At 56.2% G+C, this 25,977-nt stretch overlaps 4 protein-coding genes across 30 annotated transcripts in view; 2 read left to right on the top strand and 2 right to left on the bottom strand.

Annotated features, from left to right (window-relative positions):
• Positions 1-6,135, top strand: part of KIF1A (kinesin family member 1A) — a 42,030-nt gene extending 35,895 nt beyond the window's left edge. For all 24 annotated transcript variants that reach the window (XM_038146052.1, XM_038146055.1, XM_038146049.1 and 21 more), the window contains 7 exons: positions 173-385; positions 534-611; positions 895-1,019; positions 1,152-1,298; positions 1,415-1,607; positions 1,683-1,801; positions 3,358-6,135. In XM_038146052.1, coding sequence (XP_038001980.1) covers positions 173-385; positions 534-611; positions 895-1,019; positions 1,152-1,298; positions 1,415-1,607; positions 1,683-1,801; positions 3,358-3,400 — 918 coding nt within the window. In that variant the 3' untranslated portion in view covers positions 3,401-6,135. The remainder of the gene's footprint in view (positions 1-172; positions 386-533; positions 612-894; positions 1,020-1,151; positions 1,299-1,414; positions 1,608-1,682; positions 1,802-3,357) is intronic.
• A 187-nt stretch (positions 6,136-6,322) lies between these two features.
• LOC119704718 (ILK associated serine/threonine phosphatase) lies at positions 6,323-17,828 on the top strand. The gene is made up of 12 exons (XM_038146345.1): positions 6,323-6,473; positions 7,063-7,128; positions 7,525-7,581; positions 8,459-8,584; positions 9,448-9,574; positions 10,389-10,495; positions 10,965-11,058; positions 12,791-12,878; positions 14,110-14,231; positions 15,877-15,996; positions 17,306-17,387; positions 17,562-17,828. Exons 1-12 carry the CDS (start codon positions 6,431-6,433, stop codon positions 17,700-17,702), a joined length of 1,173 nt encoding a protein of 390 aa, XP_038002273.1. The 5' UTR covers positions 6,323-6,430; the 3' UTR covers positions 17,703-17,828.
• A 1,489-nt stretch (positions 17,829-19,317) lies between these two features.
• ERFE (erythroferrone) lies at positions 19,318-21,738 on the bottom strand. 2 transcript variants are annotated; one of them, XM_038146387.1, is made up of 6 exons: positions 21,246-21,738; positions 20,955-21,115; positions 20,751-20,859; positions 20,589-20,679; positions 20,408-20,486; positions 19,318-20,005 (listed from the first exon to the last, which is right to left on the bottom strand). In XM_038146387.1, the coding sequence occupies exons 1-6, from the start codon at positions 21,562-21,564 to the stop codon at positions 19,733-19,735; spliced, it is 1,032 nt and encodes a 343-aa protein (XP_038002315.1). In that variant the 5' UTR covers positions 21,565-21,738; the 3' UTR covers positions 19,318-19,732. The 2 variants fall into 2 exon arrangements, with proteins under 2 accessions (XP_038002315.1, XP_038002316.1); XM_038146388.1 differs by having other exon boundaries at positions 19,846-20,082; positions 21,246-21,702.
• A 371-nt stretch (positions 21,739-22,109) lies between these two features.
• On the bottom strand, positions 22,110-25,956 carry KLHL30 (kelch like family member 30). Of its 3 annotated transcripts, none has more exons than XM_038146385.1 (8): positions 25,699-25,956; positions 24,717-25,560; positions 24,467-24,638; positions 24,190-24,276; positions 23,812-23,967; positions 23,529-23,717; positions 22,859-23,004; positions 22,110-22,540 (listed from the first exon to the last, which is right to left on the bottom strand). In XM_038146385.1, exons 2-8 carry the CDS (start codon positions 25,488-25,490, stop codon positions 22,289-22,291), a joined length of 1,776 nt encoding a protein of 591 aa, XP_038002313.1. In that variant the 5' UTR covers positions 25,491-25,560; positions 25,699-25,956; the 3' UTR covers positions 22,110-22,288. The 3 variants fall into 3 exon arrangements, with proteins under 3 accessions (XP_038002313.1, XP_038002314.1, XP_038002312.1); XM_038146386.1 differs by having other exon boundaries at positions 24,717-25,557; XM_038146384.1 differs by lacking the exon at positions 25,699-25,956 and having other exon boundaries at positions 22,399-22,540; positions 22,859-23,065; positions 24,717-25,557.
• Positions 25,957-25,977: the final 21 nt, after the last annotated feature.

The raw sequence follows: 25,977 nt of genomic DNA, 5'->3' as shown, positions 1-25,977 counted from the left end.
TGGCACGGCCATCTCGGTTGTGGGAGGAGGCAGGAATGGGGCTGTGCTGCCAGTACTCCTGTGCTTCGCCGCTAGCCAGGTCCCAGCAGATCCAAAGCTGATGAGTAAATGGGGTTAAGGGAGCTTGGGTATGGGGGAAAGGGCCACCCCTGAGGTGGGTGTCTGTGCCCAGGTGGAGAAGACAAGACACTACCTGTTACTGCGCGAGAAGCTGGAGATGACCCAGCGCCTGGGCGTGGAGACCCTGTCCCCCTGCTCCAGCGAGGATTCTGAGTCCCGAAGCACATCCTGCATCTCCTCCCCACTCTCTGCTGATGGAGCACCTGAAAGCCGCACCTCTCCCCCCGAGACCCCCAGTGAGAGGCAGAAGGAGCTGGCTGTGAAGGTAGCATCCTGCAGCAAACCCAGCTTGTGGGGATGAAGCCAGGAAGTGGCTTCCATAGGGTGGCTGGGGGTTGTGGTGGGAGAAAGCCCAAGAAGAGTGGGAGGTGGAATGTGCCTCATGCCCCACTGTCCTCCTCCTCTCTCTGCAGTGCTTGCGCCTGCTCACGCACACCTTCAACAGGGAGTACAGCCACAGCCACGTCTGCATTAGCGCCAGCGAGAGCAAGGTACTGCTCTGCCCCTGGGCTGGTGGGGCCAGGGAGGGATGTGTGGCTGGCAGGGGAACGGCTGGGTGGGGGCCAGATGGGCACTGAGGCACAAATCACGCCTCCTCTGGGGTGTTTGCTCTCTCTGCTTGCTCCGGTTTTTCCCAGAGCTGGTGGCTCTCAGGACTATGCCAGGAGAGGACCCTGCCAGCCAGGGGTCTTGCCTCTCCCTGGATGAGCAGGAGCCTTTGCATGTGCCCGGCTTTGCGCAGAAACTCCAGTTCACACCTCCGTTACTCCACAGCTGTCTGAAATGTCCGTGACCCTGATGAGAGACCCTTCCATGCCAGCTCTTGGGGTCACCACTCTCACCCCCTCCTCGACCTGCCCATCACTGGTGGAAGGATGTTACAATGCCATGGAGGTCAGGTAAGAAGCTGGCTGGGAGGTTCTGGTGACATATCCCAAGCAGAGCAGCTGTATCACCGGGACAAGGTCCTTGTCTGTGGATGTTCCCTAGCCATCACTCTTCCTACATTCCATCCTCTCCTCCTTCCTCAGACCCCCCCAGGTTTCCTCCAGGGCAGAGAGCCCCGATCTGGAGCCTGTGGTAGAAGGAGAGCAGAAGAAGTCCCCAGCCCGCCGGCCTGAGGAGGAGAAGGAGCCCCAGCGGTTGCTGGTGCCCGACATCCAGGAGATTCGAGTCAGGTAGGAGCAACCAGGGCAGCCAGCAAGGGGAGCGCCTATGGGCAGGGGGGCCATGCCCTACCGCTGCCACCTCCTCATGGTCTGTATCCCACCCCTTCCCTTGATCCCTTCTGCAGTCCCATCGTCTCCAAAAAGGGCTACCTGCACTTCCTGGAGCCTCACACCAATGGATGGGTGAAACGCTTCGTGGTGGTCCGGCGTCCATACGTCTACATTTACAACTCGGACAAGGATGCGGTCGAGAGGGCCATACTCAACCTCTCCAAGGCCCAGGTGGAGTACAGCGAGGACCAGCAGGCCATGCTCAAGGTAGGGCACTGGGAGCCAGCCCCACTCTGCACACCCCACCGAGTGAAGGACTAAGCTCTGGCTCTCCCCCCGCAGACCCCGAACACGTTTGCGGTGTGCACAGAGCACCGGGGCATCCTGCTGCAGGCGAGCAGTGACAAGGACATGCACGACTGGCTCTACGCTTTCAACCCTCTCCTGGCTGGATCCATAAGGTACCAGGGGCAGCTGGGGGAAGGGGGATGCACAGAAGCCATTGCTGGGGGGGCTGCAGGCTCCCAGTGCTTTCCTGCTACAGGCCCAGCCGGGTGTGGGGAGTGTCTCCTGTGCAGAGCTTTGCTGGGACAGGCTTTCAGCTGGCCAAACTTAGACCATATTAATTTTGAATTCAGCTTATCCACATTTAAATGCTTCAGTCTAGGGCCAGATTGCAGGTGTGTTGGTTTGTCCCGGCTAGATGGTAACAGGCTACAGTCCCCTCTCCAGCTCCACTGATTCCCAGCTGCCAGGGAAGGCACAGTGCAGAACAAACGCAGCAGTCACGGATCCTGGGATGAGTTTATTTGATGGTACAGCTTCCCCTTCAGCTTCTCCAGGACCCCGATCTCAGGGCAGACAATAGCTTAAATACCAAGGGAGGGTCACAGGGGAGGATACAGAAATCAGCTAATCAGGAGGACTTAAACAAGGCGGGCATTCAAATATCACCCAACGAAGAATCCCAAGGGAAAAGGACGGTTTCAGTCAACTAATGAAGTTTAGAGAAATACTAAACTGACAGGGAAGTTTCTGGAGCTTAGGCAGTTTTTAGGGAGAGATTGGCATTTCCTGAAAGGGGGAGTAAAGGAAGTTCTGGGAAAAGGGCAGAGACCAAAAGGCAGCACAGGAAAATGACAAATCAAACAATAATCATACTAATAGGACAAAACACACCACAACACAGGCGGTACAGAGGTGGTGTTGTGCGGAGTTCAAAGGAACATCCATGCCTGGTGGCAGGGCCTCTGGCCTGTCACTGTTTTTGAGACCATCCCACAGAGTTTTTGAGACTGTTAAGGAAGCTTTCCTGTCTCAACCATCCCGGAGCCACTCTGGAAGGCACAGATGCACCACCTGAGCTGGGACTGAGGCCCCTTCCCAGCAGCTGGTCCCAGTGAGCCGACAGGGGCCTTGGTTGACTTCTACACTCACCACACACACACTCGGACAAGGTTTCCTAACTGGCTCAGTCACAGGTTTCCCACAGCAGAGTCTCAGACATCTCCATCCTTAAAATAATCAAATCATGGTGCAATAACAAAATAACAGCTGGGGCTGGGTGCCTCTGAGAAAGGACCCTGAACAAAGGAAACCCTGGGCTTTTACACCCTCTCAGTCTAAGGGCACTCTCCCAGTGTCCTTCACCTGGCTGTGCCGAAGGTCCCTGTGCCCTTTGTTATGCAAACCATGAGCAGCTCACGGGCTCCGATCTCAGGCTCCCACCCCTGCAGCTCAAATCGCAGCTGCACGCCAAACTACCTGCACGGAATGTTCTCATTCCTCAACAAGACCATCCCATGGACTTCTTGAGATCACCTCAAGTGGCAGGACTAGGGGAACAGGAATAAATGCACAGAAATCTGTGTGCTCTGGCTAAAGAGACTTTAATTCTATGTCACTCCAGCTGTCTGGATTCAAGTACCAGCCTGGATGCAGGACACCAAACCTGGGAGTCCACACCTCTTTTTGTCCACATTTTTTAACGCCTTTTGTCCCTTGTTTTCTAAATCAGATCCAAGCTGTCCAGAAGGAGAACAGCCCAGATGAGAATCTAACCTGAAAAACACCCTCCACTTCATCCGTCTGCCAACAGGATCAAGATAGCTGATTCTGTCTGAAGACTCCCCATGTTAATATCTGATCTTTCACACCATCTGCTGCCCCAGCTCTCTGCTCCATGGAAGGATCTGTCTTGATTTACAGCTCCACAGGGGAAACTCACTTCTGTTTGTAGCTGCAAAAGCCTGGACCCACCTGGGCAGGATTCCTTGTGCACGTGCCATCTTCTGCCTGTCCCTCCATGGGTGACCTTCATATCACACCATCTAATGCTCCAAAAAAGGTCCCTATCAGAGGGGAGGGAGTGAGAAGGGTGGTTTTGACGAAAAGCTGGTCTTTGATCTAGTGAGATGGGAATGCAGTAAAGCTCAGAGCTGGGAGAGCAGGAGGAATTGCCCTCAGGCAAAGGGAAAGTGGTAATTTAGATGTGGGGTTTCCCTAATTTACCGGTGTTTCTGCAAGAGACAGCAGAGTAAGATCAGGTGTCAGTACTTTAAGATTATATTTATAAAGTATTTATTTCTATTTACATCACAAAAATCCCCTAAGTTGAGTCCTGGCCCCCAGCCAATGCCTCCCCCAGGCAGGGGAGAGCCTTGGTGCTGGGCCTGAGCTCCGGAGTTGCCTTCCCGGGACACCCCTGGCTTGTGCCTGGCAGCAGCGCAGCTCTTCACCCTCACTCCATGCCCTTCCCCAGCTATTTGCTTTGCCTCCCCCTACAGCTTAAACTACTTTTCCCCTGAGCAGTGGCCAGACAGCCCACCATGTCTTCCCAAAGAAGGCAGTTCCTACTTGTCCCATCTACCTCTGGAAGGGAGCGGCCCACAGTCTCAGCTGGCCAGGGCACCCGTGTCCCTGCAGGGGGGTCACTGCCCTTTGGAGCTTGGTCCTACTGGAGGGAAAAGGAGAGCTCTGGGTGTGGCTCTGTCTGTCACCCCATGCTGGGCTACCCTTTCCAACAAAAAGCACTTGGGCCACCTCCCCTATCCCAGCCCGGGACCCCCAGGTGTCTCATCCAAAGGGATTTCCCACTCTTAGGGCAGGATGCCAAGGATCCCAACCCTGCAGGGAGTGTGGAGGTTCAGGTGAGTTGGGAAAACTCCCCAGGAGCCATGACTAGGGATGACTGTCCCACCCTACAGGATTCTTCTTGCCCTTTCCCAAAAGGGCTTGCACATCCCTTCTTCTCCCAGCCAGATGACCAACTCAAAGCAGATCAAAGGGTGTCAGGGTGGGGATGGGGCTTCTTTTTTCTGTTGTAGCTGGTGTTTCCTCACTCTTCCTCTGCTGCAGAAGCGAGCACCCACCTCCCCCCACCCTGCCTCCATCAGCATGTTAATCTGGGGGCTTCCTGCATCGGAGGTGTTTTTGCTGAAAAGACCTTCTCCTCCAGCCATCACTGCTTCCCACCTCCTCCAGCAGCAGCTCTCTCTCTTCTCCCATCTCTCACTCATGACTAGATGTTTTTGTTCAGGGCTTCCCAAGTGGCCGGCAGCATCTGGCACAGCTCCATGCTGGAAGCTGAGCATCTTCCTCCGTGCATCTCCCAGGCACCCCCCCAGCTCTGCTGTCTCTTGTCCAGCACGGCTGCGCCTTGGCTCTGCCACACCTCCCTGCACTGTCTGTGGGGCGTGGGTGTGCGTGGGTGTGTGTGTGTGTGTATGTGGGACGTGGTGCTGTCTTCTCGTTATTCTCGTGTTGTGGGGGGCACGGATAGGCAGGGACGTGGCAGAGGAGTAGAGGCTTGCACTGGCCCCCTTGCTGCATATCAGGCACCCTTTAGCTTGGGTTTCAGGTGACGGGAAGAGCGTGGGGATTCTTCTTGAGCACATGCTGGTTCTGCCTGGCCTCACCACAGCTCCTTGGGCATCTTGCCCCAGTACTACAGCCCAAATCTGCAGTGGGGCTGCTCCTTTCAGCCCAGCTCCCCTGCCCAGGACAACTTCCCCAGCAAACCGGGCTATTTTCCCCTCTGTGATACTTTTAGACCCGAAGGCCGACCTGTGCCCTTTCTGTATGAAGAGGTGCCAGCCGGGAGGCACAGAGACGCTGGGCTGGGGCAACGCAGGGGCCCGGGCTGCAACATCCTGGCTCCCGTGCTCTGAGCAAGGACTAGTTAGTACCATCCCGAATGTCACTGTAAGAGGCTCAGGGTGGAGAAACAGGGAGTACCTGAGGGGAGGCTCTTCCAGAAAGGAGACAGCTTCTGGCAGAGACGGGACCAGTGTCTGTCAGGGACCAGACACGGGTTCACCGGCCAGGGCTGTGTGGCGCTGCCTGTGCCACGGACAAGACGCAGCCAGCTGCAGGGCGTCCTCCAGCCAGAGCCGAGCCATGCCTGAGGCCAGCAAACCTGCAGCGCAGAGGGCTCGGCTGGAGCGGGAGCGGCGGGGAGCGGAGCTGCCCGCGGGCTGCGGCACGCCTGCCACCGTACCGGCAGCGCTGCGGCCGCTCCTGCCGCGGCCCTGGCCCCTCCCCTCGGCAAGGAGTGCACAGCGGAGGCTCCGGCACGACGATGAGCCCACCGGAAGGGAAACCGCCCAGGGCAGCGGGTGGCGCGGAGGGCAGGCGGGCAGGCGGGGGCCGGAGGCGGAGGGAGGCCGCGCTCCCCGCTCTCCGGCTCCCGCCGGCGCTCCCCGCCGCCTGCCAGGGGGGGCAGTACTGCGGGTCCCGGCCGTCCGTGCGCACGTGAGGCTTGTTCGGTTCTGAAATAAATGTCGCATTTAACGCAGCTCCCGTGCGCTGAGCGTCCTGGGCGGGGCGGCGGGGCCGGGCCGGGAGCGGGGCCGAGCGCGGGCAGCGCCCGCCGCCGCTGGGGGGCGCCCCTCGCGGGCCCGCTCAACGCGGGGGGGCGGGGCGACGGCGCTGACTGACAGCGCGACCCCGCTCGCGATTGGTGGAGGGGGCGGGCACGTGTGCCTGTGGGCGGGGCCAGGGCCCCTTCCGCTGCCGGCGGGCGCGGGCCCGTTTCCGGCCCTCCGCGGGCGCGGTCGGGCGGCGGCGGCGGCGCGGCGGCCAGCGCGGCCATGGACCTGTTCGGGGACCTGCCCGAGCCCGGCGCCGCCGCGGGTGAGCCCGCCACCCGCTCGGGCCCGCGCTGCCCTTCGGGCCTGCCCCGCCGCGGCCCCTGGCCTCGCCTGCCGGGCTGCGCGCCCCGGCGGGCCTGCTGCGGCTCGGCCGCGGCTCCGCGCACAGCCGGGCCGCCGCCACCGGGAGCTTGAGGGGCGAGGGGGAGGGTGAGGGGACGGCTTGAAAATCGCTGGAGAAACTGGCGGGTTTGGTGGGCTTTGTGGTTTTGTTTTGCTCTGGGGCTCGCCCCGCTGCAGCTTAGACCGTGTTTTTGCATGATCTGAATGAACTGCCGCGGTCCAGACCGTGTCGGAGCCTTGCCTCTCACTGTGCTGCTCAGCTCAGTGGATTGCTAGCAAAAAAAAAAAAAAAAAAACCAAAACAACCCGAAAACCTGTTCTCAAGACAAAAGTTCACCTCAGCCCCAGGCAGGTGGTTATTTTCCTTGTGTAGCAGCTGCTAAAATTACAGATGGAAGTAAGGCTCTCCTGGTTTACCACACGTGTGCTGGCTTGGGGACGGTCCTCTCAGAGCAACTCCCCCCAGGAGTGCCTGCCCTGGTTCCTTACTCTGCCCTGGTGCCTTGCAGGGAAAGACGCCCAAAAAGGGCCTCTGCTGTTTGATGATCTCCCACCATCCAGCAGTGCTGACTCAGGTATGGGTGCTCTGTTCCTACCATTAGTTTGGTTTTCCGTGTTTTCTGCATCAGCATCTCTTTCAGATGAAATGTGTGTAAATCCTGTTCTTTGTTAGGCAGAATAAAGCCAGTAGGGTTATCAGTGCTGGCATGCAGACCAGCTGCATCCTGTTTGGTTTTTTTATAACCAGAGTGTTATAGATGTTCCACATGTATTCTATGAAACGTTCTGTAAAAATGTTCCCTGGAACAAATGCAAAGCCTGGATTTGCCCGACTAGTAATGGAAGTAGAAATCTGGCTGCCTTTGGTAAACTGACATCATTTCTTCACCTCGGGAGAGTCATAGGCAAAGCATTATTGCCTGAAAGGAACAAAGGTATTTTACTGGTTTTGTCTTCTTCTTGTGCTCCAGGAAAAGAAGGCTCTTTGCTCTTTGATGGTCTCCCACCAGCCAGCAGTGGTGACCCAGGTAAGGAGCTGTGTCCCTCCTCAGCCTCTGCTGAGCCACCCCTCTGTGGGAGAAGCCACAGTGCAGCCTCTTGTGTGGGACACGTAGCAAGTTAACCTGCTGCTTATTTCTCCAGTCCAGACTGGCTGACACCTTTCATGGCAATTTGTGGCCCAATTGTTTAAATCAGGATTCTGAATCTTAAAATTAAGCCTGTTCCCAGAAGTACATTCCTGTCTTCTGGGGACCATGGTTCTCTGTCTGAAAGCTCCCTGCTTTGGGAGGGGAGGTGCCCTGGTGCAGCCCCTGCCCTGGCTGCTGCTCTGGCAAGGCTTTCTGCATGCAGCCGTGTGCTTGCTGTCACCTGGGAGGAGATAATTCACTGTACCCACAGTGGGAGCCTGAATCTCCAGACGAACAAAGCCAGAGTTCTGACATCAGGTTTTGCTTGCTACCTTTAATTTGTAGCTTTCTTCTGAACCTTCTAAAAAATTTGCACGTTCAGAGTAATACAATAAGTTCCTTTGCATTGTTGTGGACAGAGATCAGAGAGGAAAATAATAATAATAATAATGTAGAAATGTTCCAGCCTGTAGCATTAACTTCCTGAGCAATTAACTTCAAAACAAAACAGAACAAAAAAGCCTGGGAGCTAAGGAATAAATCCTGTGGGTTGTTAGCCTGGTAGCTAAGGAATAAATCCTGTGGGTTGTTAGCCTGGTAGCTAAGGAATAAATCCTGTGGGGTGTTCAGTAGTAACTGTGGTCACTTCATGCTGTGTAAGTGTGTGAGCCTGCACTCCTGAGTGTGCTTTGGTGTGACAGGACTTGCTGCTGAATTAGTGCAAGTGAAACAGTCCTGGAACACCTGAGCCACCTGCATCTTTGCTTTCTTCCAGCCTCCAGTGCTACTAAGCAAGTCTCATCAGCAGAGAGCCAAGAGAAAGGACAGAAGAGAAAGTCCTTGGAGGAGGAGGAAGAGAAGAATGGCAGGGAAGAACTTGTGGAAAAGAAAGTTTGTAAAGGTTTTCAGACAGTTTGAAAACAAATGTACTCAATTTGTACTTTTGGCGTTGGGCTGAGTAAGTCCAGAACAAAGCTTAGCTTTGGTTCTTCAGTCTGCTTGCCTTTTCAGCCTCTTGTAGGAAACAAACTAACTGCTGCAGGGGTGTGTGGCAGCTCCTTGAGCTTCCTGGCTCTGTCTGTCTCCTTCACCTGGGCCTTCTTTCTGTCCCTGCTGGAGCAGCAGGAGCTGAGCAGCAAGCACCTCTAAGTGCTTGTGCTGCCAGCAGCGGGATCGGGTGTGGAAGCTCTGTAAGGCTAGATCCACACCACTTTCTTTGGCCACATCCCCAAATCTCTGCTGGCTGCTGAGGATGCCAGAGAGGGGACAGACGGGCTTGTTTCAGACAGGGCCTTCAGCTTCAGTGCCTGTGTGCTGCGTGGCAGCTTTGGGAGTAAGATGTGTTCAGGGATCCAAAGGAAAGGACGTGTCCTGGGAGCATCAGACCTGGATTTCCTGTCCTTAGGGCACTCTTTAAAGCTGTGCTTTATTAAGCTGTAGGTTCAGTGCCACGTGCTTCCCCTGCCCACTCTGTCCCCTGCCCGTTTGGTAAGAGTCCTGCCCAGTGCCCAGCAGTCCTGCTCGGCTACAGCTGCCTGCTGAAATGAGGGCAGGCTGCTTTTAGAGCTGCTGACCTTGGGGGCACATAAAAACCCATGTTGCAAAGTAAACGTGTCCTGCTCAGCAGCAGATGTTTTGTTGCAGGACGAGGGCTGCGCTGCCAGGACAGGGCTCTGAAAACTGAGAACTCCCTGGTTTTTAGCCTGAGCTGAGGAGACAGAGGAGTTTGATTTGCATGTGTGCGTCTGCTTTGTTCCCCTTTAGGATCAGTGGGCATCCTTGGACTGAAGGGTTATGTGGCAGAGAGAAAAGGTGAGAGAGAAGACATGCAGGATGCACACGTCATCTTAAACGACATCACCGAGGAGTGCCGGCCTCTGCCCTCCCAAATGTAAGTGGGCCCCAGCTGCCAGAACAGCCATCCTGGGGATGAGGGAGCTCCAGCTTGCTTCAGCTCAGCCCATGGGATGGTCCTTTCTGCTTTGAACAGCTGATGCTCTTGCCTGCCTGTCTTGTGGTGCATGGTTTGGGCTTGTTACTGGGAGACCTGGGCTGAGGCATCAGCCAGCTGTGTTCCAGGCAGTTCACAGGGCTGGTGTGTACAAACACCCCCCTTGGAGGGCAGCTCAGTGCATTCAGTCACTGACTTTATGAGCACCGTGAGAGTCCCATAACTCTGGATGTTGATCCTGTATTACCCAAATGTAAGTGGGTGTGTAAAATGAAAAGAATGTTCTCGAGCATCAGCCTGATACTGGATTTAGCTTCTGAGCTAGTACTGTCCCAAGAGGTTTGTGCTCTGAGAGATCCAAGTTTTTTGTCTGTAGCATAGTTGGAACAAGCTTAGGCATGGAAGGTACTGTAGGATTGGCTAGACTGATGTCTGTATTGCTGGAGAGTTGCAGTGTCCTCGAGGTAAAATGTTTATTTGCCTTTGTGCCAAGTTGAGGTCTGTAAACCCTTTAGCCCTTCATTTTCTTGAGGAGTGGAAAATTACAAGAAAGTTCTCAGCTCAGTGCTGGAACATGTGAACCATGTAAATGCTGAATATATGAGCTCAGAGACCTGCTGCCTTCTGTGCCTTGGAGTGCAGGATTTTTGGCCTGGCTGACACAGGGCAGGGTGGTATGGGGAGGGATGTACTTGATCCCATTCCCTGGCTGGTGGCCTTTCTTATCCTCCTGCTGCCTTTTGTTCCCTCACAGCACGCGTGTCTCGTACTTCGCTGTTTTTGATGGCCACGGGGGAGTCCGAGCCTCCAAATTTGCAGCACAGAATCTGCACCAAAACCTGATAAAGAAATTTCCTAAAGGTGAGAGGAGTGGAGTAAGGGCTGTAGGACAAGCATCACCTTTTCTGCCTTGGCAGGGAATAGGGAAACTGATCTGCTTGGGTGTAGTCCTACAGTACCATTCCCTTATTCCCAGAGGGCTGCAAGACTGCTGTGTCTGCTGGGAAAGAGGGCTGGAAGCCTTTTTGGCACAAGGGTGCAAGTAGCCAGTTGTGATTCGCTAAACAAGTGTGGGATGTGCTGTTGCCAGTTTTGGCAGTGCCACATCAAGTATGAAAATGCTCCTGTGGTGGAGAGATGTATGTCATGAGCTCTCCACATACACTGCTGCGTGGATTTCGGCTAGGGTAAGCCCGGGATGTGCCCCAGCTGCTCTGCAGAGTCCAAGAGATGCACTGCCTGACTGAATGGTGGATGAGCAAAGGGACAGACTAGGATAGATCAGATATGTTTTACTTGGAGCTTAGTTGCTGTTTTCTCTGTCTGACAGGTGAGGTAGCCAGTGTGGAGAAAACTGTAAAGAGATGCCTTTTGGACACGTTCAAACACACAGATGAAGAGTTTCTAAAGCAGGCATCCAGCCAGTAAGTGCAAATGCTTTCTGTTCCTTTGTATTTTTAGTGTGCATCTCTGAGGTCTGAGTTGTGAGCAGGGCAGAGGAAACCTTCCTTGTGTCATTCCTGTGCTTTGGCAAAACTCCACGCAGCTCCACTGTGCCAGGCTGTGACTCTGCCAGCTGAGTGCTTGCTAGAACTAGATCATGGCATGTTCCACTCCATGGTGAGCAGTCCATAGGATCCCTTAGACTAAAATGTTTCTCCAAAGGAAGGAAGCAAAACAGGTCCAAGGACCACCTCTGTCCTTAATGAGGACAATCCTTATCAGGATTGTTTGATTTCTTTTTAAAGACTTGCATGTGTCTGAAGGGACTTGTCCTGTACTGCCTGAGGGGATCTCTCTGTTGATGGCATCAGTGTGTGGCAGGAGGGGCTCTCTAGAGGCCACTAAGCTTTCTTTAGAGCTCTGCTTGTCAGGCTGGAACACATCCCTGAAGTAGCTTTGAATGCCCTGTGTTGTAAGACGTACATCTCCCAACGTAAATTTAAATCTTGCTTTCTTCAGCTCTTTAGAAAACAGAGATGTTGGTGCAGAATGTCCCTCTGGGGGGTAAATGCCAGCCTGCCTTGCAGCTGGGTGTGGAGTGCCAAGCACCCTTCTCTCAGTCTCTGCTGAACTGGCACACAGTGTGTGGAGAAGGGAGGACATAGATTGCATTTCAAATACAGTCACTTTGTTACCAATCCTTTACACACATTTGGTTTGTTTTTTTATTGTTACTATTTCACAGTGACACCTTTGTCACAGATGGAGACTGTTGATGCATTTGATTCCCTGAAAATTTTCAATTCTAAGTAGGTTGCAAACTGGCTCACTCTCTTAAGCCTAATCAGAACAAGTTTGACCAGGCAAAAGGAGGATGTTTCCTTGAGTCTGTCACAGTAGTGTCTTTCTCAAGCCAGCCTCTGCTCAGAAACACGACTTTTGGCAAAGGATTGCTAGCAGTAGCTGTATTGATGATGAAATGAATCGTGTTCATGCAGCCACACCTTCACAGCAAGGAAAAACTGTGTGAAATATGTCTAGAAGTTAGTCTCTCAAAGCTGGTTTCAGTGAAGAATGGCATCACAGCCAAGCTTTTTTGTGGACAGGACTAGTGTGGCAGCTGTAATCTAAGAAATGCTTCTCATTTTACCTAGAGCTCTAGAGATAAAAGCTTAACTACAGGAAGTGAAACGGGAGGAGAGCAACTGAGCGAGTGGTGGTGCTGCTGCTGAGGTGGGAGAGGGAGCAGGGATACTGTGAAAAAAGGAAGGAAAATGTCAGCAAAAAAGAAGGAATTTCTGCTGTAGAGTTCTGCTGCAAAGCAGCTTCCCAAGGAGGAGTGTGGAGTGCTTGTTTGCTCGTGATGCTGTAGCTTTTGGGCAGCCATCAGGGCTGAGCCTGGTCTGCTCACATATGAGGTTTCCTGGGAGCTGAGTGTGAGGAAGAGTTGGTGTGGGAGCTGTGGTTGGCAGTATTTACACCAGCTGGGCATTGGCTGTGCATTCAGAAATCTGTAGTCTCGTGTAGTTCCTCCGTCCCTGTCAGCTGGCTGTTTTATCACCAGCCTGAGCTGCTAGCACGCAGCTGCTGTGGGCTTGTGCTACCTGATTGCTGTGTGTTGGCACAGGACACTGCTTTGGGTCCCCAAGAGCACTCTGTAACTTCTTAAGTGTTGTTTTTCCCCTTTGGTCATCTCATTTTTGTTCCCTTCAGGAAGCCAGCGTGGAAGGATGGCTCCACAGCTACTTGTGTCTTAGCTGTTGACAATATTCTCTACATAGCCAACCTCGGGGACAGCCGGGTAAGCACAATGGAGACCACTGGTGGCATCTTTATTCTGCCCAGAGCTTCGTGGGGTTTTTGTCAGTTTGTTTGGGATGTCTGAGTTGTCATGAGCTACTCAACTGTTCCTACAAAGCATCTTGTTTTGGGTGGGTACAGAATACTTCTGTGTTGTCCCCCGTAGTGTAAAGCAGTGGTGTGTGAAAGCTCTCTCTTGAGGGTGCTAAATATCTCACATCAAGAAGAGAATCTTTGAATATTTCAGTTGTAAGTGACCTATGACAATCATCTGGTCCAACTGCTTGACCAGTTCAGGGCTGCCCTGCAGTTACACCACTGCTCAAATGCCTCTTAAACGCTGACAGTCCAGGGCATCAGCCATCTCTCCAGGAAGCCTGGTGCAGCGTTTGGTTACATGCTCTGTAAAGAAACACTTCCCAATGTCCAGCCTGAGCCTCCCCTGGCCCTGCTTTGAGAGCAGCATTCCCATGAGATCAGCACTTCCCTCTCCATGCCCCCTCTCCAGGAAGCTGCAGAGGGGGATGAAGCTGTCCCTCAGCCTCCTTCTCTCCACAGCAGCCAAACCCAGAGCCCTCAGCCTCCTCCCAGGTCCCACTCCCAGCCCCAGCGTGGGTCTCTCCTCTGGACACGCTCGAGCCCCTTCCCACCATCTCCAGCCCTGGAGCCCTCTGGCGAGGCTGCTGGTGCTGGGCACGGCCAGGCCATGCCCTCTCCCGGCCCGCTGCCCGCGCTGCGTGGGTGCCCCCGGGATGCCCCCTGCCCTCCTGGCGATGGCTCCTGCTGAGCTGCTGCCACCCAGCACCCCCAGCCCCTTCCAGAGGGCGCTCCCCACCCCAGGCACTCCTCTCCCAGCTCAGCCTCGTGCTCGGCGTTGCTCCACCCTGGGTGCAGGACCCAGCCCTTGGACTCAGCAATTCTGTGCCTCTGGCACTGCCCCGTGGTGCATCTGTGCAGATCCCTCTGCAAGGCCTCTCGTCCCCCCCCCAGAGCCCACAGCATTCCCAGTTTGGTATCACCAGCAAACTCGGTAAAGCTGCATTCAGCTCTTGCCTCCAGATCTCTGATAAAGTCACTGAGCAGCACGTCCTGCCTAGGAATGAGCCCTGAGAAGCAGCCCTGGCCAGCAGTCACTGGCCCGTTGCAGCACCGTTCAGCGCGGCTGGGGGCTCTCTCCAGAAGCTGTTGCTGCAGCCGTGGTGGGGTTTGATGGTGGTCTTTTGTCAGCACAGGCGATTCTGTGTCGTTACAATGAGGAGAGTCAGAAGCACACAGCCCTGAGCCTCAGCAAGGAGCACAACCCCACCCAGTACGAGGAGCGGATGCGGATACAGAAAGCTGGGGGAAATGTCAGGTGAGTGCCCGAGGGTGTGAATGAGCTGATCTAAACCCTGGCCTGATTTGGGGCCTGAGCATTGAGGTTTTTGAAGCTCCCTGAGCCCAGTGTGCATCCTAGTTGGGAGAATCTGTTGCTGCCTGAGGCCTGTAAGGATTCAGCTGCTGGAGTTGGTTGATGGTTCCCAGAGCCTTGTGATGGCTGAGGCAGGACCCATGTGAAGGCCTGGCAGTGGGATACCAGCATAGGCAGGCTTAAGCTTGACCTACACGTTTGGACCTGTGGAGCTGGATTGGATTGTTGAGGGAGTTACTGCTTTCTGCACTCTGTGGTGCTGAACAGAACTCATTTCCTTGCAGCATGACTCCTCTCTCCTTGCCCTGTGAGAGGGGGCACGGTTTGAAAGAGCACAAAAAAGCCCTCGATGTCCATTGGTGTTGCTCCCCTGGGGTTAGCTGATGCACTGAGCCTCTCTGCATTAGGAGGGAGTTTTCTGGAGCCAAAATGTGATTATCTTAATGTTCCTGTGCAAAAAGGAGTTCATGGCTGTTTGGGGAGCGGGTGCCAAGCACAACAGCTTAGTCTTATTTCCATGGCTAGGTTCTCTCCTCTTTGAAGGCTGTTTCTTGATTAGTGGCATCTTCACAAAGAGAGGATTCAGTGCAGGTGAAGTATCTTCGTGCCTGTGGAAGCAAAATGCACTCAGGGTGGAGAGGGGTGGGCTCAGTTCTGTTATGCTGCTGTATCTGGAGCACTTTGTTCCCCTTATCTCTGGGGGGCACATGCTGCCACTTACACTCAGCACTGATCTCTCTTTGCACATGGCAGAGAGATGGCTCAGTGTCTGTTAGCTCCTTTCAGAACTGGTCCCTGACTGCCTGGCAGCCTCTCCCACTGCTTGCAGTTCAGTATTTTGGGCCCAAGAGATAAGCCCCAAAGTGTGGAGTGTCAGATCTCTTCTCTGTGACATGCCTTGCTTCTTGCTTTTATCTCAAGCGGGGCTGCTTGGACTATGAGATGAATGAGCTTTGTGTATTCTCAGAGGGCACAGAAGAGCCTTTTTGGGGAGAAGATGCCTGATTGTTGGAAAGGTGAAGTGTGGGAAGCTGTTTCTCTAGGGAGCTTGGTTAGTTAGAAAAGCTTGACAACCCAGAGGTGTTTCCTAAGGGGCGTTGTCATGTAGGTTCACAGAAAGGGCTGCCTGCAGCTGGGCCAGCCTGTAGGGGTTGGTGTCCTCAGACAGGACACAGCAGGGGCTGCTGACTCACACCTCTTGCCTCTGCCACTCTCTGCTTCTAGTGAAGAGCAGTTTGCTGGATATCTTGCCAAAAAATAATCTCTAATCAAACTATGCCACCCCGAATTCAGCTCGTATATAACTTTTACTGGCCCAGTTTGCTAGGCTAAGCCGGACTTGAGTTAGGGCAGGGTGACGGAAAACAGCCTTGAAGTCTCCTGATTTCATTTCCTCCTCCCCTCACTTGTTTCCCAGAGCTTCACACAAACATGCAGAAAGGGAAGGGGACTTTGAAGGGAAGATTTGAACCTGCTGGGGAAGTGGGTCGTTACTTGTACAAGCAGATGGGTGCACGATGTCCCCATCAGGCAGTGCAGTGAGATACACACGTGGGGAGGGCTCTGAGTGCTTTCTTTCCTTGTGCAGGGACGGGAGAGTCCTGGGAGTGCTGGAGGTTTCCCGCTCCATTGGGGATGGCCAGTACAAGCGCTGTGGTGTGATCTCTGTGCCAGATATCAAACGCTGCCAACTCACACACAACGACAGGTAAAGTGTGCCCTTGCACGGGGGGTCCTCTGTCCCAGCTCTGCTCAGCAGAAGCTGCACAACCCTGCTTGCTCTGCTGGGGCAGCCAAGGCACTTCAGACTAATCCCCCCAGAATCAGAGGATGCTCTAACTGCTGCTGTCTCTTGCTCTAACTGCTGCTGTCTCTCTGCTTCTGTTCCTTATTAGAACAGTGAGATAATCTGCTGCTCTGCCAGGATGCTGTGGAGGCTCCTCGTGGAGGAACCAGCCTCACAGCAATAGCATACGCAAGCCTTAGATGTCCTCTGTGCTCTGATTAAGTTCACAAATCAGTGTTCAAGCAGGTAGTTAAGGCTTGAGTTCTTGGGTCTCCATTCTGTCTAGGAGTTGTTTTTAGCAGCTGTGGTGCCAATAAATACTTCTGCATTCAGCTGTGATATTTGAAGATTTGAGATACTTTTCCACGATATGATTGGCAACGACAAATTGCAGCGAGCTTTTGTGTCAGTATGGCCCTGCAGACTCTCAGAGGTGAGAGTGTAACCCAGTACTGCTGCTTTTTCTGGGATTAGAGCTCCATATCAAGTGATCCACTCACATATTTCTAAAGATACTCTTGGGTATCATGCACTGAAATGATGTCTTCAGAGGCATGTGCAGACTGACCACTTCTGTGGGTTCCTTGTAGTTTTCCTTGTCCTGGTGACTCTGGTTAGGGCTGCTGGTTAATGCAGTTCCCTGTGCAGGCAGGGGGTGCACAGCAGTCTGTCTCCCCATCCTAAGGGGGGTGCTGCCCTTGCCTTGGGCTTTGTATCTCCTCAACCTTCTGCAGCCTGTGGCAATATTTTGTGTCAGAGTTTTCTGCTCACAGTTGTGTCGTGTGCTTTTCTTTTTGAATTTGCATATTTAAATCACCACATACCTCAGGAGTGTAGAAATGTAAAGTGATGTACACGAGGGATTCAGCTTTGTTTCTCGATTTCTTTGCATTAGCTGCTTCACAGGGAAAATACATGAATGAAAAGGACTGAAAGGAAAGAAACAGTTCTTAGAGAAACAATGGAGCATTTGACCAGGATCAGATATGATCTTGCCAGTGTTGTAGCGCAGCCAGGATGTCCTGATCGAGGTCTTGCATTAGTTGCCTGGCTCTTTGTCCTGTATTTTGAATTGCCATGAACAGTAGGTCCCGAGGGATTTTCAGATGAGCTTTTACAGCATCTTCCCTTTGGGTCTGAGCGTGGATGTTCATAAAATAGATTAGGTGATTTTGTTGTAGCTGAGGAGCCAAAAATTCAGGCTTGGAATCTGTCTCCACTTGATTTCCAGGTTCATTCTCATAGCGTGTGATGGCCTCTTTAAAGTCTTTACACCAGAAGAAGCTGTGAACTTCATTGTGTCCTGCCTGGAGGTGAGGAGAGGCGCCGCGGGGGCTGGGTTTGTCACTGCAGAGAGCACGAAACGGGCTTCTGCCAGAGCGTCCTCTAGTCATGCCCTGGGTGGCGTGCATTTGTTTTGCTTCCCGGTGTTTGGAAAACACAATCCTACCTTTGCTGGGAGCAGTGAAATTGCTCTGTCCCAACAGGATAAGAATATCCAGATGAGAGAGGGGAAGCTGGAGGCAGACGCTCGCTACGAGGCCGCGTGTAACAGGCTGGCCAGCAAGGCCGTGCAGCGCGGCTCGGCCGACAACGTCACCGTCATGCTGGTCCGCATCGAGCGCTGAGGGCCCGCCGTGCTGCTGCAGGGAGGGGAGAGCTCTGTGTGCATGCATGTGTGCCTGGGGGAGGGTGGGTCCTGCCGGATGCTCTTCCGTGTAAATAAAGATGGTTTTTTTCTAACAGGTTTAGCTGGCGTAGTACTAGGGTTGAATGTGGTGGCAAACGCAGTGAATTCATTTGGCAGGGGTGCTGGAAAGAGGCATCTGGGGGCATGAGCTGTGCCAGCTGTTTAATGGGACAGTTCTGCTGTCCGCATCCTTGAGCTTCGTGCAAGATCCTGGGAGAGTCCAGAGTTCGAGGAGTCAGGCTGTACCACACAGACTGTGAGGTACTCCAGGCCACCAGCTTGGGCTGTGGCATGGGCTGTCCTCTTCACACTGGGTGGGAAATCGGGCTCTGAGGCTGGGCTGTGGGGTTGCCTGCAGCTGAGGGACACAAACACCCCTTGCAGAGCAGCAGCATGCCTGCCCTGTGCTTGCCGAACATGTTGCAGTTTTACCACAAAGTTGGTTTGGAAAAAGTGGCTGGAGTTTGCTCCTGATGTTTTTTGGGAAAAGTTTTCACCAAGTGGGACTTGCCAGGCAGCTGAGCTGCAGGCAGGCTGTGTGCTTGTCTGTGCTGTCTGAGGAGAAGGCATCTCAGGTTTTAGGTACTAATTAGTGTCTGGTGTCTCATCCTGTCTCAGTGCCTCTACCAGCTGTTGCTGCAGTCAGTGTGCTGTTTTCCAGAGAAAATTTGGCATAAGACCAAATGGCAGAATGAAAGCTATATGGATAGGGCTACCTAAGCCCTAAAGTTTCCAATTTCCCACGCGGTGCGTGAGGGGGCAGGGAGGGAGGTGGGCTGTGGGGTGTGCACTGTGGTTGCCTCCTTGCTCTGATGAGGCACAGGGGAGTGGGGCAAGGGCAGGGTGGTGCCTGCTGTTTTGTGCAAGGCTGTGAGGCTTCCCTGGCTCCTTTCTGTTTCCTGTATCCCTGGAACTTTGGGGTTTGGTCCCAGCTCCTGGGCTGTTTGGGACAGGTGGCTTGACCATCTTCTATTTCTGCTCCAGTAGCAGTGAGTTGCACTTCATGGGCTTAGTCTGAGGGTACACACTGACTCTGCATCTCCTGCAGAGCACTGAGGAAGGACGTGGCCCTGTGGCACAGATTTTGGGTAGTGCTGGGGCTCTGCCAGCTTGTTCTGCTCCCAGCCATTCCTGTGTATTTTGATGTAAGGCTGCAGTGCAGGATGAGCTGAGAGGGAATGCCTTTGTTGGCAGCACACTCCTGTTTCCACTCTTGAAAGGCAGATTTGGAGAGCCCAAACAGAGTAGCACGGAGTTGCTTCTGTTTGTGACAAAAAAACCCTGATGGCAAATTTCAGAAAGGCAACCTGCTATCTCTTCTGAGCTCCCTCTTTTTCCAGACCCCAACACCCCTACCTATAAACTGCTGCATTAACAGCTCCTTCACTGGCTCCTCAAGGAGCTGCAGCCCATGGAGAAGGGCAGGGACATCCCTGGGAGAAGGTGGGGCTGTCGGCTCAGGCTATCTTGCAGCGTTGCTGGCACCACTTACCCAGGACTTGGTGCTACTGGGAAATCAAACGCTCAGCCTTCCTGGTGCTGCTGCTGCAGCGCTGTGCCCCCTGAGCTCAGGCAGCTATCGCAGCCACAGCAAAGAGCTGGGCTCTATCAGGGCTGCCCACAGCCAGGCCCTGGGCCACAGGCAGGGAGTGCCTGCTCTGGAAAGCCACAGGGCAGGAATTTGCTTTAATCCAACGTGCGGCGGTGTTGGGACTTTGCTTTGATGATTAGTGCGAAGGAGGTTGGCTCCTGGCAGCAAAGCCTCTGCTCACACACTGCAGGCAGCTGAAGCAGTACATAATCTGGCCTGGGCTGCTGAGACTAAGTCTGGGCAGGGAAGGGAAGTCCACTGAGGGCAAAAATGGATGTGAGAGGCTTTGTACCAGGCACGGTGGGAGCTGAGCCCTAGGCAGCCATCTGCTGCCACTGTCAGCAGTGTTTTCCAAGATAAACTTCTAGGCCTAGCCTTTAGATAAAAGTGAATGCCTTTAGGTGCTGCTCAGGCTGCTTTATTACTATTATCATCATCATCTCCTTCATGATCTTTTGTCCATCTTCAGCTGGTTCTGCAGCATGAGCAGTGTCAGACCAGACTGCAGATTCCTGCTTGAGCAAATGGTCTTCCTTAGGCTTGGTGCTGAGCAGGGGCGACACAATGGTGGCTGGCAGAGGGAAGGGTCTGGCTGCTCCTGACGCAGGTTCAGCATGGTTCAGCCTCTTCACACTCCCAGCAGAACAGCACTGAAATCGGAGCCACTTTGAACGGTGAGAGGAGAGCCTGCCGTGTTGTCCACAAAAACAGAGGCATACTGCCCAGCCTGGGGGGAGAGAGGGATTAGCAGGGCCAGGACGCCTCCCTGGGCACCAGGCATGGCCTGGCAGAGCCAAGGGGAGAGCTCTCCCCTGCACACAGCAAGCAAGAGCTGGAGGAGCTGCCCCTACCCTTCCTTCTGGGAAAAGAGCAGCACAATGCCCTTAGGGCAGCCCAGCCACAGTCTGTGCCACAGTGCCCCAGCAGAGCTCTGCCCTGCCTTTGGGGCTTGGAGGTCACCTGAGCAGCAGGCCCGATGCCCAGCCCTGGGCTCGGGCCATGGAAGGCACCTTCCTGCCCAGCACTGTCACCCTGGAGCTGGCCCCACTCACCTGCAGGTACAGGGTGCCTGTGACAGAGATGGTGAAAAGGTCCCCGCTGCTCTCCAGCCAGGATATGCTCTCCAGATGGCTGCAGAAGAGCAAGGGCAGTGCTGGGGGGAGCGGGCTCCTCCTTTCCCAGCCATGCTGGGCTCCTTCCCCCCTCCCTGGCCCTGGCTTCGCCCTGCCATACCTGTAGTGCTGGCAGCAGGAGTGCACACAGATCAGCACCCGCAGGCGGCTCCCTCGGCATCCCTGCCTCTTTCTCCGCGGCTCCCTGCGCGCTGGGACAGAGCGGGGGGTGAGGCCGTGCCAGCCTGCCCCGGCAGGGCCGCGGGGCTGTGGGAGGGCTCACCGATGTGCAGCGTGGTGCTGAAGGTGTAGTATCCCGCAAGGGGGGCCGTGTACTGCCCGCTGGTCAGGTTCAGCCCCGGGCCGCGGTGGAACATCCCCTCCCTCTCAGGCTGGCGCGGGGAATGGCTGGAGTTAGAGGAGGAGTCCCTGTGCCAGGGCGGGTGCCCCTGCAGCCAGGGAACCCCTGTCCAGGCTGGGCACTCACAATGTAGAACAGCCCCAGCTCCCGCCACGTCTTCTGCTCCACAGCGATGTCTTCGCGCGTTTGGCAATGGAAGGCTGCTTCCACACGGCGCTGGGGGCTGCCTTTGCCGCTTTCCTCCTCCTGACACCCTTCCCCGGCTGGCCTGCGCATCTTTGCCGTGCCTGACCCCAAACCCCGCCGGAGTCTGACGTTAGGAAGGGAGCCTTCACTTTTCCCGGCTCTGCCGCCCAGCCCTGCTTCGCCTGGTCCTGCTGCCCCACAGCGCCCGCCCTGCGTCCCCCAGCCCGGTACCTCTGAGCAGGAGCCGCAGCTCCCTCAGCAGCTCCTCCGGCACGGCGGGAGAGGCCGGGCCAGCCCCGGTCCCGCCGACCTGCGGGGCAGCCGAGGTTGTTTTTGCCGGAGAGCCGGGGCCCGCCGGGGCCGTGTGAGCCCCGGAGCCGCCGCGGCCCCGATGGCCGCCGCCCCTCCCGGGGCTCCCGGCCAGCAGCATCCACGCCTGCCGGGGATCCACGCGGGCCGCCCCGGGCTCTCCATGTCCCGGGGCCAGCGGCCGCTCGGTGCCGGTGCCGGCGGCGTAGAGGAGCGCCAGGCACAGCTCCGGCAGCCGCATCCCGCCGCCGCTACGGGAGGGCGGCCCCGGCCCCGCCTCGGCGCCGGGCTCTGCCCTCGGGGACCTCCCCGCGGGGAAACGCTCCCGCCTGGAGCGGGAGGCGCCCACCCCGGCCCGGGGGCTCCTCGGCGCCGCGTGCTTGCAGCGCTCCGAGAACACCGAACGATCGGAGGGGGAAGAGCTGAGCCGCCCAGAGGCGCCCCAGCCGGCGGGGAAGCCTCATCTTGTGCTCGCCCATCCCTGTGCCACCGGTACCGCCGGAGACGGGAGGGCTGGGGCAGGAGCCACCGCACCAGCGGGGGCTCACCCGGGCGCCCACTGCTTCACCACGGCCCTGGAGCACTTCCCTGGGGTGCGTGCTGCGTATCCCAGGAGAGAAACCAGGATTATGCCCAGGCTGCTGCCCCCAAGCAGCAATGCCAGGCTTTGATGGGATGAACCACACTCTGGGAGGACTTGAAATACCCTAAAATCTTTAGGGTTTTGGAGCAGGGGGAAATGCAGTTCTAAAAAAACCACAAACCCACAAATGAAAAGAAGAGAGCATTAACCAAAGCGTGTTTATAAGGAAAAGCCTTTTCCCTGCAGTGGTGGGGGAGAACATGCTCCTGGTGCCCCAGCCGGCCTGGCACGGGGCTTTCCACCTCCCACTCACCAGTCTGAACAGGCAGCAGAAAAAAGGGGAGCATGGCTGCATAGGGTGACAAGCATCACTGGGGCTCTCCTACCACCCATGGTCACCCTGAAAAGGTTCTGTCCATTTGGAGGTGTCCATGAAGATGGAGGAGGAGCTGTGGAAGAGCCAGAGACAGGGCAGGGAGCCCTCGCGCGTCCAGAGGTCCTTGGTGCAGTCATACACCTCCATTTCTACCCGATAGTCCCCATCCATGCCCTTCCAGTGGCCACCGGTGACAAAGAGCCGGTCACCCAGTGCCACCATCCCACCGTTCTCGTGCAGTGTGTGTAGGAGCTGCACCTGTGTGAGGGACAGGGTGAGATGTGCAGGGACTCCTTGGTGACCTCCTGCTCCCACCACAGAGGACAGTGACCTGCCAGACATGTCTCCCCACCCCATCTTTTCTTTCTGTGGGGTTTGGGGGCCTCTGGCGCCTCGTGCCTGCGTGATGGGGAGCAGGGGAGGAAGGAATGGGGCATCCTCAGCTCTGCAGGCGTCAATAGAACCAAGGGATGAGTGGGTAGGAGGGAGAGGGGGGTGCTGGCACTGAGGGGAAGCAGCTGGGAACACCATCCCCATATCCCTGGGAGGCTGATCGTGCCTGGTCCCACATCCCACCTTCTGCCAGATGTTGGCCTCTGGGTTGTACACGTGGACCTTCTTGGTGTTATCCCCGATGAGGTAGATGAGCCCGCGCAGAGTGGCACAGCGTGGGGCTGAGAGGTACTTGGGGATGAAGGGAGACGTGATCACACTCCACAGATCTGCAAGGAGCAGTCATTAGCAGTGCACCCCACCCTTGGCTCTCCATGCAGCTGCCAGTCGCTGAAAAAAGCATTGCTATTTCAGGGGGATTTGAAAGGGAGGAGGCAGACCAGCCAGGCAGACGGGCACCACAGTCCCCATCCCAGTCGAGGGTCTTGCATAAAAAATAGTGGGGGGTGGGGATGTGGTTTGTAGCGGTGCTGTGGGATGGAAAAGACTCTGCTTGAGGAGGTGGCATTGTCACAGGGTGTTAGTTTCCTCCTAGGGCAGGCAGCCTCCCCCACCCCAATGCCCCAGAGATTCCACTCCACCGAAGCTCAGCTCTGGGCTGTGTCAGACATCTGTGACTCAGGTCCGTGCTGCCAACAGCCCCACCACAGCCACCACCACAGCCTGTCAGCACCTGCTCCCATCCCACAGGACCATGCCCGGCAGTCCAGGGGTGTCACCTGCCTGGGAGTCCCCCTCAGTCCCTCTCCCAGGGACAGCACTGGTGGGGTGTGGCAGCAGGGTCAGCTCTCACCTTGGATGGGGTTGTAGCACTGCAGGGTGAGCGCGTTGTACTTGACGGCGCAGGAGCCCACCAGGTAGAGTTTGCCCAAGCAGCTGGCAGCTGCAAAATTGCTCACGTACTTGAGGGCTGGGCTGATGGCACACCAGCTCTTGTTGTACGGGTCGTAGCGCTCCACCTCCACCACGTCCACTGTCGTCCCTGCAGGGTGACAGGACACTGCAGCCACCCTGCTGCTCTGGGGCACCCGTGGACCCGCACCCCAGCAGCACCCCCAGGGTCTTTGCGGCCTCACCCCCGATCACGTAGATCTCGCCGTTGAGGACGGCGCTGGTGTGGTTTGTGCGGGCTCTCAGCATGGAAGCAATGGGCTGCCAGACCCCATCCCTGGGGCAGAAGCACCAGGCCTGCGTCGTTGACCACGTGTCATTCTGGGACCCCCGGGAGCCACCTAGGGAGAGACGGGTCAGGTGGGCCCCCCTCTCCAGGTGCAGTCGTCCCTGGGTATTTCTTGCCCCTGGCCAGATTTGCCCAAGCAGAGAGTAAGGAGAGGATTTTGCTCAGAGAAGAGCCTCTGGCCCCACACCAGTGCCTCATGCTCATACCATTGTCCCCTGTCCCCCATTCCTGCTCCTTGAAGCCCCCACCCTGCACCAGCAGCCCTGGCACTGACCTGTGACGTACACATCGTTGTTCAGAGCCACCAGGGAAAAGCCCCATTTGTTGTAATCAGGGAAGTCAGGCAGAGCCATCCATCGCCCTGAAACCCAGCAGAGCCGAGCAGTGACCCCACAGCCAGCGAGGGCACTTTTTAAGGCACCCCTGTTTCAAGCCCATCCCAACCCAACCAGTGTCTCTCTAAACTGACACTAGTTTGGCGAGAGGTGGCTTCAGGGTAGACAGACGGTTAATTAACATGGAGGGAGCTGGAGGAAGTTGGGGGCACTTACTGCTTTTGGGGTTGTAGAAGGCAAAGTTCCTGGTGGCAGCCGGCATTTCCAGCCCCCTCCCCTCATCCTCACCATCCTCCAGCACACGGCCACCAACCACCACCAGCACCTCCTCCAGCTTCTGTGGTGGGGCTGGGGGGTTGTTCAGGGCACCGGTGCCACTCTGCCCCTGCTGAAGAGGCCAGGACGGGACCTTCAGTCTCCTCCTTCCCGGCTCAGGAGGTGGCATTTAGGGGAAGGGCGTACCCACCATGGTGCGGGAGCGGGCGACGAGGGCCTTGCTGGCATCTGAGTCACGAACGAGAGGCTCAGTGGCAAGGAGGTTCTGCAGGTACTGGTCAGGCAGCGAGACAAGGTGGGTCAGCTCCAGCAGCTCCGGCAGGAACTGGGCTCGGGATCCCGGGTCATGGCGTACCCAGCGCAGCACAGCCTCAACCAGGCTCCGCTCCTCCTGCACCTGCAGCTGATCATTGGAGAGGTAGACAGCCAGCCTCTCCTTGGAGAGCTGGAGGAACTCCTCCTGAAGAGAGACGGCTTCAAAGTTCTCCTGCAAGAAAGACCAGGCCTTGGAGGAGACCTCAGGGCAGCCGTGGCTCTCACCAAACTCACAGATACCTAGGCAGTTGGTGGCATCCATCTGCTGCCGGAGGTAGCGGCTGCAGACCTTCTGGATGGCAGGGAAGTGGAGCTGGCTGGAGGTCCTCATCAGCCCCTCCACGTTGCCCTGGTTGATGGTGACCTTTCCCGTGTAGGCAAAATCAAGCAGCGTCTCCAGCGCACTGGGGTCGACTTCCTTTAGCTCCACCCGTGCTGCGATGCTCTCGGCAAAGTCACCGGAGAACATGGCATAGAAGTAGTGGCTGCAGAGCGCCAGGATGCCTCGGTGGCAGGGAAACTCCCGCCCGCCCGCCACCAGCGTCACGTCGGCCAGTTTGGGGTTGGTGCGGAACTGCTGCAGCCCCTCCAGCACGCCCTGGGCGTGCGAAGGCAGGCAGAACTCAAAGTCGTCCATGTTCCTCACCATGGTGCCGGCGATCGCCGTGGGGCCTGGCAGGCGGGCGGTGCCCGAGCAGCGGGAGGCGAGGGTGTCCCTGCTAGGAAAAGGCGACGGTGTCTCCCTCTCGCCGTGCCGCGACATCCTCCCGCCTTCCCAGCGCCCGAGGCACGGACAGCGGCGGCCGCACAAGCGCTTCCCACAGCCCCCTCCCACGGGGGCCGCGTTTTCTCCTCACCGCGCCGCAGCTGCCCCTGGGCCGGGCCGGCGACCGGCCTTTAGGGGATGATTCTCGGGGGGATTGGAGCCCTCTCGGCGCGGTCGCTCCCGCTCTCAGCAGCGCTCCCCAGCCCGGCCGGCCCGCGGGAGGGAAGGGACCGCGCTCCCGGCGGTGGGCAGGGACACGCCGCATGACACGGGATCAGCCGGGACCAGGGGCACTCGCTATTTTTAGGTGGCACCTGGACACTGCTCCCTGCTCTTAAAGGCACCGCACGGGCAGAGCTCTCGCCGCCGC

The sequence above is a fragment of the Motacilla alba genome, chromosome 9, assembly GCF_015832195.1.
Source record: "Motacilla alba alba isolate MOTALB_02 chromosome 9, Motacilla_alba_V1.0_pri, whole genome shotgun sequence".
Taxonomy (NCBI): domain Eukaryota; kingdom Metazoa; phylum Chordata; class Aves; order Passeriformes; family Motacillidae; genus Motacilla; species Motacilla alba.
The sequence above is the reverse complement of the archived record's forward strand: the minus strand, read 5'-3'. Positions and strand labels throughout refer to the sequence as shown.

Coding starts and splice junctions, on each gene's coding strand:
- KLHL30 (XM_038146385.1), bottom strand. CDS start 25,490: ATGGTGAGGAACATGGACGACTTTGAGTTCTGCCTGCCTTCGCACGCC. Junction 23,968..24,189: donor CAACGATGTGTACGTCACAG/GTCAGTGCCAGG, acceptor GTCTCTCCCTAG/GTGGCTCCCGGGGGTCCCAG. Junction 23,005..23,528: donor GTGCTACAACCCCATCCAAG/GTGAGAGCTGAC, acceptor TGCTCCTTGCAG/ATCTGTGGAGTGTGATCACG.
- ERFE (XM_038146387.1), bottom strand. CDS start 21,564: ATGCGGCTGCCGGAGCTGTGCCTGGCGCTCCTCTACGCCGCCGGCACC. Junction 20,860..20,954: donor AGCTGGGGCTGTTCTACATT/GTGAGTGCCCAG, acceptor TCCCCGCGCCAG/CCTGAGAGGGAGGGGATGTT. Junction 20,006..20,407: donor CAGGCACCCTGTACCTGCAG/GTGAGTGGGGCC, acceptor CTCCGATTTCAG/TGCTGTTCTGCTGGGAGTGT.
- LOC119704718 (XM_038146345.1), top strand. CDS start 6,431: ATGGACCTGTTCGGGGACCTGCCCGAGCCCGGCGCCGCCGCGG. Junction 10,496..10,964: donor GATAAAGAAATTTCCTAAAG/GTGAGAGGAGTG, acceptor TCTGTCTGACAG/GTGAGGTAGCCAGTGTGGAG. Junction 14,232..15,876: donor AAAGCTGGGGGAAATGTCAG/GTGAGTGCCCGA, acceptor TTCCTTGTGCAG/GGACGGGAGAGTCCTGGGAG.